General features: G+C 33.2%; 1 protein-coding gene across 12 annotated transcripts in view; it reads right to left on the bottom strand.

Moving 5' to 3' along the window:
• Positions 1-15,749, bottom strand: part of Epha5 (EPH receptor A5) — a 278,396-nt gene that overhangs the window by 2,033 nt on the left and 260,614 nt on the right. For 10 of the 12 annotated variants that reach the window (XM_075942754.1, XM_075942756.1, XM_075942755.1 and 7 more), the window contains 2 exons: positions 7,599-7,792; positions 4,595-4,750 (listed from right to left, as the gene is read on the bottom strand). In XM_075942754.1, the coding sequence (XP_075798869.1) occupies positions 4,595-4,750; positions 7,599-7,792 (350 nt within the window). Of the gene's footprint in view, positions 1-4,191; positions 4,751-7,598; positions 7,793-15,749 lie in introns of those variants that run through there. The other 2 variants (XM_075942761.1, XM_075942765.1) reach the window with 1 other exon arrangement.

Raw genomic sequence — 15,749 nt, 5'->3', positions numbered from 1 at the left:
GTAGGCATCTGAGGTAGGACTAAAACCAGAAACCAAAGTTTTAAATCCAAACTTTAATTTCTCATTTCTCACTGCTTTAAAGGGTGATTTCGGTAAAAAAATAAATAAATAATAAGAAAAAGAAAAAAAAGAAAAGAAACACTGAAAGCATATTGGGTATCTGAATTCATGACAGCTCAGAAAGTACTTTAGCCAATAAGTCATCTCCCAATCATAACAGATTCTATTTTACTGTCTTCTACATATCTAAAGTGGGCAGATTCGTAATAATAATTACATTGTGTGTGACAAGGAAATGACTCCACTCTGGTACAGTGATTTTTGAAGGAAAAAATGTTGACGGTTAAGGATACACTTTTTGTCCTGTTTAACTGTGCATCTAAGACGTGCCATGTTTGAATAGTTTTAGCTGTAGCCTCTTTATACACATTACATTGCATTGTAACCTCTTGAAATCCGAACAACACATGAGGATGTTTCTAGTCGTGATACAGCACCCTTAAGAACAGACTTACAAGCCAGTGTATGGTGGCGCACGCCTTTATTCCCAGCACTTGGGAGGCAGAGGCAGGCAGATCTCTGTGAGTTCGAGACCAGCCTGCTCTACAGAGCTAGTTCCAGAACAGGCTCCAAAGCCACAGAGAAACCCTCTCTCAAAAAAAAAGAAAGAAAGAAAGAAAGAAAGAAAGAAAGAAAGAAAGAAAGAAAGAAAGAAAGAAAAAGAAAGAAAGAACAGACTTACATAGGCAAACACGACAAGAAAGGGACTTTGAAGACTGTGCATTGACATGACATGTATTAGAAAATCAGTACATGTATGTGGTGACATTGCTGGAATTATACTTCAACATCTTTTTAACATTATTCCATGATACAACATAATGAAAAACACTCTTAGTATATTGTGATTCTGAAGTATGAGAACAGGTTAAAGAATAAAATGTGCCTGATATATATGGAGACACCTTCTTGATTACACAAGATACGTTGCACTCGTGTGTGTATGTTCAAGACAGGGAGAAAGAGAGAGAGAGAGAGAGAGAGAGAGAGAGAGAGAGAGAGAGAGAGAGAGAGAGAGAGAGAGAGAGAGAGAGAGAAAATCCCCTTGCTCATTCTTCGTTGTGCTTTTAGCATTTTTAGTGGGATTAAACCTCATCTTCACTGCCTTGATAGTAGAAGGGACATACAACACTAATGAACATTCACTGAACCACACAACATTATAGTTTTATCAGTTTTAAAATGGAGCTGTGTGCTATCAGTTTTTTCTGGTTTACTTTTAAAAATATGAATTACCACTTAGTAGGTACTGTTCAAGGCAAATATATTTATCAAAAGAATATTAAATTATTTTGTAGAGATTAGACCTTGCAAAAATTACTCTCAGAATATTAGTTTAAATGCATACAGCACAAAGAATAGCAAGCTCTCCTATACATGTTTTGAGAACATACTAAATTATGTGTAATGACTTCCTTCTAAGGTTGGTGAAGCTATTTGAGTTAGTCTTCACAAATTTGGGATGCAGATTTAGAAAACTGCTGTTTTAGAATCATAAGCCACCATCCTTATAACTATTACAGGAATTTATTCAGCTTACAGAAAATTGGTATAATATTTAAATTCACTGGATTTTGCTCATTTTCTGAATAACCAAATTTTGACAGCACTGGCCTAAAAAGAAATTTACAAAACAACTTTGATCACATCCTTACTTGAAACTTTTAGCTTCAATTAACCACTTGCCTCCAGCTCACAATTTCCCATGTCAACAGTAACTCACTGCACTTGTACATTAGAGTCTTGCCATTTTTTACGCAACAACTATTCAAATATCATTACTGTATACAGACAGAATAGTGTGGTTTGGGAAAGGAAGACATGCAGCAAGCAGAAACATCGAAAGTTCAAAGCTATCCTTATTGAATATGCCTTACTTCAAGACATGTGAGTTCTTCATTTGTATTTTTCATATATGTACTGCCCAATAGTTGAAAAGCAAAATAACCATTATTAAGGTAGTTTTGAAGCAATGGTTATAAAAAGGAGAACTTTTTTCTATCTTTATATTTTTAAACTTAATATATACTCAAATTTATCAAGCAGTAAAACACAATTTTAATGTACAGTAGTTTGTGTATTTGCTTTTTTGGTTGATTTAACATTTTTTCTAAACATATACATAGTTATAAATATGTCAGTCCCTTATTGGCTTCCAGGAATAACATTGTATTATCTTATTACAGTCTTTCAAAGGATTGATACAATTAATATTTAGTTATTGGGTGATGTCCAGGTATCCAAAGGTATCATCAGGGTGTCCAAGAGCATGTACTTAGTTGTGTGATGACCTCATTTTTGGGGGTGTTTTTTCTCAGCATAGGACAGTTTTATTTATTTCTCTATGTTAAGGTAAAATACTGTACAAATTACTTTTTTTAATCCTTGACCAAAGAAGCAACTGATGATTCCTTATTTTGTATTAAATTTAAAATGATACTTGGACAAATGAAGCATATTAACTAGGTACACTGTGGTCATAAAGAGTCATATTAAACAACAGAATTTGCTTCTAATAATGTCAGGCTCTCTAAAAATTTATCTTCTTTTGGAGATAGAGTTCACATGCCCAATTCTCAGTAATGATTATAGTAATGACTATGGATCGCATTAATTTGAAACAGTTTACATAAAACAAAATTCTTTGACTTTACTCTTCTGTTTCCAGTAAACAAATTTAAAGGTAAATTGAAAGAGGCAATTTAACAAAGGAGCAGTTATGAGAAACTAGAAGAGACTCTTAGGACCTGAGAAAGTACACACATACTGAAGAGATTTTAGAATATTACAGAAATAAACAGGAAAGAACTTCAAGAAATAAGAAAAAATGAAACCACGGAACAATAATATTAGATATATTTTTACTATTTTGAGGTCCCCAAGAAATAGAACAACCTACAAGAAGGTAACAGTCTCACCAAAATAAATTTTAAAAATAAACAGGAAACCATGTATTGTAACAATAGTTGTGTGTGAAAGAATAAAGAAAACTAAGACAGAGCTAACTATATATATATATATATATATATATATATAGATAGATAGATAGATAGATAGATAGATATATGATATAATTCTCTTAATAAAAACAGAGACATTGTTTAATGCAAATAATTTTATTATGTATTTACAAGAAATCTGACATTGGGTAGAAGAAATACCTACAGTTATCATTTTAATATAAAATGACAAATGACTTTAATAAATTAAAATGACCATTTTTACTGAAAAATTAAATAGTAATTATGTAAAAATAGTTTTAAATCATCAGGAATATATTTTAGTATACTGTTTAACTACAGCACAAACGAATTTCTTGAGCATCCAATAAATAATGGACATAACATTCATGTTTTCAAGATGTGATTTAATAGCAACTCAGAGAATGGGATTAAGTAAACTAAGAAAGCAAGCCAAGTGGTTGTGATGTTATGTATATTTAGTTATCAGTATGAAGGAAGACAGTGCTGTGATATTAGTCCATAATAAGTAATGGTACCCTGTTACCTTTTGTGGTGATGAGCAATGAATTGAATGAATCAAACAAGCCAAAATGATAGCTAAGGATGTCTATAGAACCACTCAGTATCGATATTACATTAAGAGATGAAGTTTAGATGGTGGTTTAGTGACTTAGAACATCCTAACCTTTTAAAATTCTTATAACAATATTTTAACCTTTAAATTCACAGGTCATGTGAAGTCAGTTATCATGATTTCACAGGTTAAAACATTATTAATTTAGATTTAATCTAGATGGAACCACAATAATAGGACTATTAATTTCACAAATAATGATTAGGCTAAAATAATCACACATAAAGAGTATATAATAAAGTACAAATGACTTATAGCCTTAAACAATTCGATACTTAGCTCTAGTGAGTTTTATTTAATAGGATTTACTAAATTTTATCTTAAACGTGCAAACAGAAAAGGGCACAATTGGTTCCACTGAGATTGCACCAAATAACAACACATCAGAGGCAGGCTCTAACATATTCTGAGACTTCAAGAATGTAAGTTGCACCATGTGGATATTAAATGAGCTTCCTGCCAGAGAAACTCGGTTTAAGCCGTTACCTGGATATTGACTGCAGAAAGCCGTCATTTCGGGGTATGTTCTTTCAGTTTTTGTTTTTTGTTACAAGGGACTAACCACACCAATTGTGCTTACAGTTTCTTTTGTTTTATATTTACATTCATATAACATAAGTATCTGTATAAAAACTCATCAAGGAAACATAATTTTCCACAACATAAAGGACCAGTACTTTGCCATGAAGTTATAATTCCAGTTATCCAAATACTCAAATGTTGCTTGTTTGATGCACAAGAATGCAAAGTTACTGGTCACAGGAAGCATGAACCATGCAGCTGTTAATAATACAGGCTAAAAAAGATGAGGCTTCTTTGAAATCGGCCACATAAGGACACAGCTTAACTGCTTTCCCTTGATTGCATCCACTCCTTTGTCTGCATATACTTTTCTTGCCCCAACATTTATGTAAAAATGATCAGAAAAATTACTCACTCCAAGGTCACCTGAGCCACAGCGTCCATTGAACTGTATCCATTTTCCATGAAAATTTCTGTATACCGCCCCATCTTGATTGCTTCCAGCCATTCACCTACTGATCTGTAGGCCCCTGACCCCAGAGAACCATGCTCAGCCAACAAAGTAGATACCCTAAAACACAGAAAACAAAAATATTGCAAGGAATAAATGATGAATTTTGATCTGTACTTACAATGTTAAGTCAAATTCAAAGAATCTTTGGGACAATTAAACTATAAGGAAACATACAATCACTTGCATAAGAAATAATTCAAAATAGAAGTAGGGAAAAACAAAAATAACCTTTAGACTTCCAGTGTAGACTGTGGATCTGGGCTTATAATAGAGAAATTATTAAATTTTTTGTAAAAAAATTATAGTTTTCATTGTTCATTTTTGATAGCATTAAATTATATTAAATTGATTATGTAAAGCTTTAATCTCCAGCTTGCCATAAGCTTGCTTTGAGTTTTCCAGGTTTCTCATACAAACATGAATTCAACGTAGCCGGAATAAAATTCATTTTCTCTATCAACTTATTAAGTGTTTCCAATTACAGTATTTGATACAATAGTCCAGTTTTTGCTTGTTTTCATTTTCCCTCACAGTTTATCATAGTACATTTTATCCATATAACTTAAAAGTTTTATATTTGATCAATTCTTTTCCATCTATCACCAACTTCATTAAAGAAACCTTCATGGTAAATCTGTATGACTAAAGGCACCATGCCCTTCTGACACAGAACCTGAAGGATCAAACATGATCTGATCTGAAAGTTTCATTCTGCTGTAAGTCAGGGAAGCATGCTAGGGTAGGAGGCAGTCGATAGTCCTACAACTGATGATGCCAGTGAATTACAGAATATCCATCATTGCACAATAACGCTCACTATGTGTGCCGTGGTAATATTAACATCATGGTAGAAATCATCACCTCTCTAATTGGATTTAATTCAACAAATGGGAAATCATCCCTGGTACTGGAAGCCTACCCAATTACTCAGGGTTAATGAGATTGTGGATCTTAGAGAAGAAATAATAACTGCCATTTTATGAAAGCAACATAATTACTAACTGCATCACAAATATTAAAGCTTATAGAAAAATATAGATCTTTTCCTTCATCAAAGAAACTTCTCTTTGCAAAGAGTTCATTACAGAAATCCACAAGTGATCAAAATTCAGAGAGCAAGTGATCAGATGGTGCTCAATACCAAATGGCACATCTTCAACACAACTCTTGTATCCAGACTCCAAGAATTATGGATTAATTTAAGTTGTCATAACTAGTTAAAAATTAGCCTGTGCTAATCGGCCAAACAGTTTATAATTAATATAAGACTCAGTGTGTTTCTTTGGAACTGAACAATTGTGGGATGGGGCAGAACAGAAACTTCTGTCTACAAAGAGATATTCAAATAGAATTTATACAGCTACTGGATTCATCAAATCTTGTAATATAAGTGAGTGTGGATGATATCCAAGAGCAAACTCCTTGCAGAATTAGTTCTTGTATGAAACTGTTTAATTAAAGATGGGTAGTGAATAGTTCATACTGAATGCTTACTCCATGCACAAGCATATTACGTTAAATTCTATAAATTATATATATGAAAATCCTATACACCATGTTTAAGAAAGTAAAAAAAAAGATGCTTAAGGAAAAATTAATATGATTTAGAACACTAGAACTTTTTTTAATTATCACCTTAGATTCATTTGTGACAATTGCCTCAACATCATTCAAATAAGTAGATTAGAGACAGACTTACTACTATTATACATCACCATAAGGAATTTAAAAGTCTATTTAGGGAAAAACACATGTAATAATTGCTAAGGAGATATAATCTCTAGCTGTTAGTATAGAAAGTTCAAAATACCTCACCAGATTTTTAGGGTTCATTTCTGACTTATGTGGAAATACTTAGTAAACAAGTGTTGCATCAAGATCATTGAATTTATGTAACTTCATCATAAGCAAACAACTTCATTTAATTCTTCTTAATAGATAGCCATTTCAGCTACTAGCATGATTTCCTTTCTTGTAAAAAAAAAAACAATGACACTAAACACACTGACGCTAATAATTTAGTTAATTTTCTAATTTGGAACCAACTTGATTTTTATTACTGGGAATATTTTGATATTTTTTTCTGCTAAAGAGAAAAAAGTACTTTGCAAATATCCAATGTTATTTAAATACATTCTTATTGCAATTCAGAAAAGTAGAAAATATGGTTATTGGCTCGTACATATTTTCCACAAAATTACTCATTTACCAATTTTAACTCTTCAAACCAAATAATAAATTATTAACAAATATCTCCGTACAACCAGATAAAGGCGAAGGGTCCTATCAGCCATCAATGTTCATAAACTGAATGCCACAATACAACCATATGCTAATGATCAATACTAAAATATATTCTAAAGAATTCATGTATTGTTACTATTAGACAGGTTTTTTTTCCTTTGGTTTTTTGAGACAGGGTTTTTCTGTGGTTTTGGAGCCTGTCCTGGAACTAGCTCCTGTAGACCAGGCTGGTCTTGAACTCACAGAGATCCGCCTGCCTCTGCCTCCTAAGTGCTGGGATTAAAGGCGTGTGCCACCACCCCCCGGCTAGATAGTTAGTTTAAAATGCATCGGGGCTTAATTAAGCTCCTAAAATCTAATTTATCTAACTGAACCTATGCTCTAGAAACATTTGGATCTTGTTTTCTAAAGCTATTTCAGTGCAGCAAGCATGTACTCTCTTTTTGACAATGACATATCACACAAATAGGTTAGGCAAAGATGTTTTAGGTATAAATTTCATATATCTTTTTTATTTCAAGAGGAAAACATTATGAAAGGCATAGTTAAATAAATTGTCATACAGATTCCTGTAGTAATACATAAATGACTTAATGAAACATTTATTATATCAACTTGATCAGATATATTCAGGAAAAATTGCTCAAGTCTGGTCGTGTACCTGCTTGATGCATTAACGAGTGTCTTCAGACTACTTGGATTTCGTATCAGCTTGTCCAGCATGTTGACGATTTCATCAAACTTGGGCCTGCTATTTCGATCCTTTTGCCAGCAATCCAGCATTAATTGATAGAGAGCAGCAGGGCAATCCATGGGGCTTGGCAGGCGGTAGCCTTCTTCCACTGCTTTGATCACCTGCACAAAGCAAAAACAGAATGATCCACAATACCACTAATGTAATGGAAGTGTTTGAGAAATTTCCTCCTTCTCATTTCCATCTGTATTCGTATATTTGCAGTACTAACCAGCTGCACTATTTTTGTAAACCATGACCACTTTTATTTGCTGCAAAATAAGACAATAGGAAAGAAGGTACTATCACATACACCATTAAAAATTAGGCCCTTTTCACATGTTAAAAACTAAATGGTAGTGATGGTTCACGCCCTCATTCCCCATCCCTAGGGAGGCAGAGGTAATTGGATCTTTAACCAGGACTTTGTGAAGAAATCCCCTGTCAAACAATAAAAAGAAAAATAGAACAAAGAAAACAAAACAAAATAAAAACCAAACTTGAGATGAGGTTTACCTATAACCTTGGTGAAGGATATTTTATCAAACTAACTGCCAAAAAGTAGATCATATTTTATTTATTCTTGACTTCTAGTATTAAATAAGGATTTTATTTTTTACAATTCCTCTGAAAATATAATATTTTTCTTATAATTATATACAGTCACATTTCAAAGTACTAAAATGGCAATTTCATTTAAAAAGAGAATTTTGGATGAAAATGATAGATAAGTCAAAGGCTAAATTAGCATAACTGTGTCATGTATCATTTAATAATGTCAAGGTCTGACTGTTTATTATTATCTTTGGATTTCTGTCAGGAATTTGAAATGAGTATCTACTGGCATAGGCATTAGGAATATTTACTTTAAACACATATATGAGTATTTTCTATTTATGGGGATAAAAACATACTACTATTACTGTCATCAAGATATCTAAATACAGAAAAATATTTATTTGTATTACTAACCAATTCAATGGCCTTTTAAATCATTTATGAAAATATTCAAAACATTAATTAATATGTTTCTCAAAAATACTATAAATTACCTTTAGCAGATTCAAATGTGTTATACCTCAAATAATTTAGGTTTATTTAACAAACTGTAGAATAAAATCAGTAAAAAATTTACAAAAAAATCTTCAGGGGTTTAAGTTAAGGCAATCTCTTCAGAATAAAGGGGTTTACATGATCAAATATGGAGAAAGTAAGGAAGAAATAACTATACATTTACAAGCATATATGACTCGGGAGTATAGGGAAAAGGGATATCAGATACAAGTTCAAACGCATCCTATTAAGAAGGAACTTCTATTATCTTGAAGTACACAGCTATGAAGTAAATATTATTAGGTTTAACCTGGAATTTCTTTTTATTTGTTGTAAGTTGGGGAATAGACAGACCACAATGTGTGTGAATCCAACTGGTACAAGGTTATCTAGTTTCTATCTACCAAAAATATTAATAAAAAATATTTCTATGAAGAAAGTGCAGTCAGAAAAATATAAGTGCTCAAGGATTGTGAAAGTGTCTGGAAAATAGTTGGAATATTTCAAAGAAGTGACCTAAGCAGCCTTCTACCTTAGCTAACCTATTTAACTTCAAAACAATATAGAAATCAAAAGGCAAACTGTGCAAAAAAGTGTTTTCAACAAATATAGCAAAGTTGATGCACTAAGGCAAAAGCATCATGGGAAATAAAAACAATAGATTACAAAATAAGTCCCAAGTAAAGTTTAGAAAAAAAATCGAAAGAGGTCAAATGTGACAAATATATATTAAAGGGACTTTAATATATATTTGATATATATATCTGATATCTTAAAGGGACTTATTTACTTACTTTCTTGTTTTTTTCATTACATCTTTCATAAGATACTACTACTACTATTATCTTTAGTACCCTAACTGGCCAACATAGAGGTATATCATTTAAATCATTAAATTTTATAAACTCAGGAAAATTTTACTTAAAACTTAATCTAATTTGTAGCATTCTATTCTTTCAATGTTTTTAATTAGTTCTATTTATCTTTAGTGTATATGTATAGCAAAGATAATTATAGAAGTTATAGATTTAAGATTGAGTATGTTGGGACATCGGAATTGGAAGGCAAAAGGGATTGGTATAAATGATACAAATATAGTTCTCATGTATAAAATTCTAAAATAAAATAAAAATTTAAATTAAAATATTTTCCACTGTGCATCCTGTCTCTCTATATAATTGTGACCTGCATAAGTTAAATTAATTCTTTGGGTTTTTTTTTACGTTAAATACAATGGTTTTGTCTCTGGACTTTTGAGTTTTAGAGGCTCATGTGTTGGAAGCTCTACCTTCACTGTTACAATTTGCTAGATGAATGTATTCCAGGAAATAAAATCTAGTGAAAAATAATTATGTCCGAATGTTTCATCTTTGGCAAAGACTAAAGGAGTTCTAATTGGGGTATTTTCCAATTTTCCCTGTTTCTCTATTAAATTTTGTTGCATCCAGAAGGTTGTGTACCAGATAACCTAACAGCGTGTTGTTTGGGATTCTCAGCCTCTAGAATCTTGAAAGAAATAGGCCTCTCTTCTTCACCTGCTGGGGTGGTTTGAGTGATAATTGCCTCATAGGCTTCTAGACTTGAATATTCAGTCCCCCACTGGAAGAACTATTTGGGATGGATTAGAGTGGAGGTCGACTTTGTTATAGGAATTATGTCACTGGGAGCATCTTTTGAGGTTTCAAAAGACTCATGCCATTGCCCTGTTCTTCTGCTTCCTACTTATCGATCTCCTCAGAGAACTGTTAGGGCCAAGCAATGTGTGGCACAGCAGTCCCAGCATAAACAGGCCATTGCCTAAACTGCAAGTATGAAGCCTGGATGTGACTGGAGCCCCCACGATGTTGAACATGCCAGCACCACTGAACATCTGACAAGGAAATTGGACACAGAGAATGGAATCAGCCACAGTGATGCATCTTGTCGGCAGGGAAGCAGCAAAGGTAGATCCATCTAAATGCACTAACATGGAATATAGGATTTGGAGTTTGTCCAGCTATATTTTGGTCCTGTGTGGTGGACTATTTCCTTCCTATGGCCCTAGTCTTCACTTTTGGGTTGACAATGTCTGTTCTGTGACAGGATATATTGGAAGCATGTAACTTGCTTTTTGATTTTAAAGATGGCCGTGTCATTGGGTCTTTAAGAATGACTTTGAGGCATTGGAAGACTGGTGCCATCTCCAGTGTGTATCTTTGGTTCATATATGTGGTTTAAGATGTGAGTTGTGAGCTGCTGCTCTAGCCAATGTGTTTGTTGATTGCTGCCATGCTGCTCAGCCAGGACGAACCTTTAACCCTATGAAATTAGAAGTCAAATTAAATGCTTTCATTAATAAGTTGCCCTGGTCTTGGTGTTTTACAACAGCAATAAAAAAGGAAAGAAAACATATATTAACTTGCATTAAATATTCTACTATGACAATACAGAATGCACTAAGACAGCAAATTATTTATTGTGATTTATAGAATCTATTGTGTCATATATATTACACAAAATATTCATATAAAAATTAAAAGAAGTATGTGATTGGTAATAGATGTGCATTCATTACAAAACTTTAAAGCCCAATATTCCTGTGAACCTTTTAAAGAAATTGTAACACATCAAAAGTAGTAATAAATCTATTTGATTATCAATAGCAGAATTTAAAATAAAATGAATAGAAAATTAACTGCCAAAGAAAAGACAAATTAAATCACACAGAAGAGTGAAAACCAGATTACTATAGTGACAGAAACATTTTTGAATTTATATGCTTAATGGTATATATGAACTCATATATTCAGCAAGAAATACTAGGGAATGATACTATCTCTAACTATAGAGATGCTGTTTAATAAATATAAAATTTGTCTTTATTTTGTGTTATGAAAAATGTTGATATTTAAAATGTTTTCTACTAATAAACTAGATTCCATTGCTTGCAGGAATTCATAGCCTCAGAGTTCATAGTCTCATGTTTCCTTAAAATGATCTGATTCATTCATGATTATTTTTATTGTTTACTGTGACTCCTTTTTGTCTGTTGTGGCTGAAGTCATCCTAAATCAAAAGAAGTTTATTGAATTCCCTCTTTTTGACATAAAGCAAGGTCTCCTCTGTGAGATTTAGAGTATGTTCTATGAATGATAAAATTATGCCTCTGAAAGCAAAAGTCCATTTTAGGTCAGATCATATCAAGTACGTAGGTATTAAGGGATCTAACTTTTAGAACTGCAGAATCTCCAGTGTATCTTTGTTCTGTGAGACTGCTTTTGTTGTGTCAATGAAAGGAAGTGATTATTGAGTTCACTTAGTCTGCTTTGCTGTTGTTTATGTCAAATTGAGTTACAGTTGAGGCATAACATACTTAGTGTAGCATTTGGCAATATAATGTCACTGATGACTAAAAGCTCAATAAATAACATATCATGCACTCTACATTGTACTAGAGGGTACTTTCCAGAATGATTTGTGATTAGATAATCCTTTGTTTTAAGCTTCATATAGATTAGAAGATCTGACCAAAACTCTTAGTTTTCTTCTAAAATTATACTTAAAGATACAACACTGATATTTCCTTTCTTTAATTTTGTTGAAACATTGTCTAGAAAGCAGTGAAATCCCTGAAGTGATTTCAGATAGGAAAATAAACTGAAAGAGAATAAAGACTGATGATAAAATAGCAAAGACAGTGGTTAGTGACAGGAACTGATGGAGGAAGGTCATTGGTTAAAAAATAAAGAAACTGCTTGGCCCTGATAGGTAGAAAATTAGGTAGGCGGACTAAACAGAACAGAATGCTGGGAGGAAGAGGAAGTGAGCTCAGACTCGATAGCTCTCCTCTTGAGGGCAGATGCGAGGCCATGCTCCCCTCTCCCCGGCAGATGCGAAGCAGCCAGCCACCAGGTCAGACATGCTGAATCTTTCCCGGTAAGACTGATGCTACACAGATTACTAAAAATGGGTCAGGCAGAATATGAGAATTAGCCCGTAAGAGGCTAGAGCTCTTGGGCCTAGCAGTGTTTAAATGAATACAGTTTGTATGTTGTTATTTCGGGTAAAGCTACCCGGTGGTGGGAGCTGGGTGGCGGAATGCAACCCGCAGCTCCCTCAACAGAAGCCGGGCTGTGGGAAGAGGCCCGCAGCTCCATACAACAAGGAACATTAGATGATGCTATAATGCCAAATAAGTTATTAACTGACAAAGAGAATTAGAAAACAAAAAGGGTAGAATGATGGAGCATAAGTATATGAGGTACAGATAGGTACAGATAAAAATAGGGAGATGAGAATGATTAGCAAATATTCCTTAAATCCTTCAATTTTCTGCCCCTATATCTTTTCCCATACAAGTACAGTGCCCACCCATACAAAGCACTGCCATGAATTTACTCATCTAACTGTGCAGTTAGGCAGTGAGGTTTTACCATACAAGTTGCCAGTTAAGGTGTAAGGAAGCTTTTTCTACACTGAGGATACTTGGCAATGTCACCGGTTTCTAATGTCATGATGACACAGAATGACCTAAAGGAAATTTGATAGCAAAGAGTCTAATTCAGCTTGAAGTCTATAGTCCATCACCGAGGGATGCCAGGACAGGAACTCAAGGCAGGAACCTGGAGGCAGGGACTCAAATTGCCATGTAAGAATGCTTCTTACTGGCTTATTTTTAATGGCTTTCTCAGCCTGCTTTATTATAAATTTCAGGACTACCTTCCTAGGGCTGCCACCACCCACAATATGCTTGGCCCTCCCACATCAGCGAGCATTAAGGAAATAATCCACAGTCCTGACTAAAGACCAACCTTACAGAAGCAATTTTAAAAATTGTTGTTCTCTGTCTTCAGATGACTCTAAACTTGCATCAAATTGTCAAAATACTGGTAAATTAAGAAATTGATATTAGCTTTTGGCTTTCTTGCTGGGCTTTGGTGGGTGATGAGAGACTTGTAAAGAAAAATAAATCTTTACTAATACAGATTTCTTTTCTCTGGACCAAAGGCAAGTTTAGACAATGTCCACAGAAGCACTCAACAACATTCAACTACCATCACAGTCTTCTTGTTTGATCTATAACTTCACTGTCTACAATTTTAAGTGTAACTTTGCAATTTTAACTTAACTGATATAATTGTTAATACCTGATATACACTGATTGAATATCCATTGCGTAGTTAGGAATGTCTAATGGATCAGATGTCAAAATGTCTCAAGAGAGGGTAGAAACTATAGAGGCTGACAAATAGGGAAATCATATTTCTATGAAATAGATTAATAGGATGTATTTTCATTTGAGGTATTTGTGACAAGACAGAAAAAAATAATGCTTGTTGAATAAATTAAAAACAAAACTGTGTTGGTTCAAAGGTGATGTGAACATCTAGCATTTATGTGGAAAATAAAAACTGTAGAAAACAAGGCTTTGTCTAGCCATGTTCAATTCAGACTAATTTCTTTCTATTGAATTGAACATTACATCACTCATTTATTTAGGAGACTGATGTGATTGGGACATAAAAACAGAATTGCATAATAATTTAGTTGCTCTAAATCATAGCCATGGCTATAAATCATATATTTTAAAAAAAGCATGAAAAAAGGATTGATAAGTCTACTATAAATTTTATTATTTTTTGACCTTAAGAAAATTGCTGATCTTCTCTAAGCCCCAGTTCTCCACTATAGAAGCAAAATAATGACAACATCTCTTTGTTATGTTATTTAAGTTTACATATATAAATATAATATTAAAAATATTTAAGATATAAATTGCAGGTATAGACACACATATTTCTGAAATTGAATGGCATTTTTAACTGCTTCCTAAACTATAGAGAAGTATAAGTCAATACTAGCTTTCTGGAGCGATGTGAGCTGTGCACAAATAGACCAATTATAGCATCTGTAGCAGACTACAGAGGGGAGATGGTGACTCCTGAATGTAATCTTCTGGTGCTACCAGAGAAAAATTTAGGGAAAGCTGAGATGTTGCTTTTGCTACCACTTATGGAAAATTGAAGAAAGTAGACAAGCCAACACAGTGGGAAAGCAATTCCAAACAATGATCAGTGCAGTACTTCTAGCAAGACTGTGCTTTCCTTTGTTAGGGAAACACACACATGGTAAAGTAAGGGCTAATGAGGAGGGAAATGAACAGCAAGAGAAAGATTTTGGGAGTCAGCTAGATTCCATTGTCCTCTTTCGTCTTTCCAGAAAACTCTATCAGGTGTCTTTGCAGAATGCAAACATATGCCATTAATTCCCAGATGCTTTTAAGGAACATATTGCATATATGTGTGTGTATATATATATATATATATATATATATATATATATATATATATATATATGTGTGTGTGTGTGTGTGTGTGTGTGTGTGTGTGTGTGTATGTATATATATATGTGTGTGTATATACACACACATACATACATATACACATGTACATATACATATATACATATACAACATATATACATCATTAAAAATCAAATATGCTCCCAGGTTTCTGTTTCTCTACTTTGACAAATCCTGACCAATCCAAGAACAAATATTGGTAAAAAAAGGGAACAAATATTTGACCATGCCGTCCTATTAATTATTCACATAACTTGGGTTTCCATGGCCTACATTTGGGACATATACCTTGAAATATTCCTGAGATGTAGTTTTGGCTGTGCTTCAAAAGTCAGACTTGATGGTTGTATGTGATTTCTATTGTAAACAAAGTGAGTTGCAAACACATAGTATCTGTCTATGAGAACCTGAAGATATGTAAAGGAAACGATGTGCTATAGAGTTGGGATATAAAAAATAATTGGCTAAAGAAAAAATACATTTCAAATAAGTACATTATTGAGTTAAAATTGTTCAGTACACAGATTTACAAAGAGCTATTCATTGGTAAAGGGTATATGGTACACTCTGCAGGTTCAACACTCCTAGCTACTTTTATAGTTATCAGATGGAAAAATATCAAATTTTAATATGATCCAGACTCAAAGAGAATGTATTGAATATTAATGATGGGAAATGATTAAAGC

This window comes from Microtus pennsylvanicus, chromosome 12, assembly GCF_037038515.1.
Source record: "Microtus pennsylvanicus isolate mMicPen1 chromosome 12, mMicPen1.hap1, whole genome shotgun sequence".
Taxonomy (NCBI): domain Eukaryota; kingdom Metazoa; phylum Chordata; class Mammalia; order Rodentia; family Cricetidae; genus Microtus; species Microtus pennsylvanicus.
The sequence above is the reverse complement of the archived record's forward strand: the minus strand, read 5'-3'. Positions and strand labels throughout refer to the sequence as shown.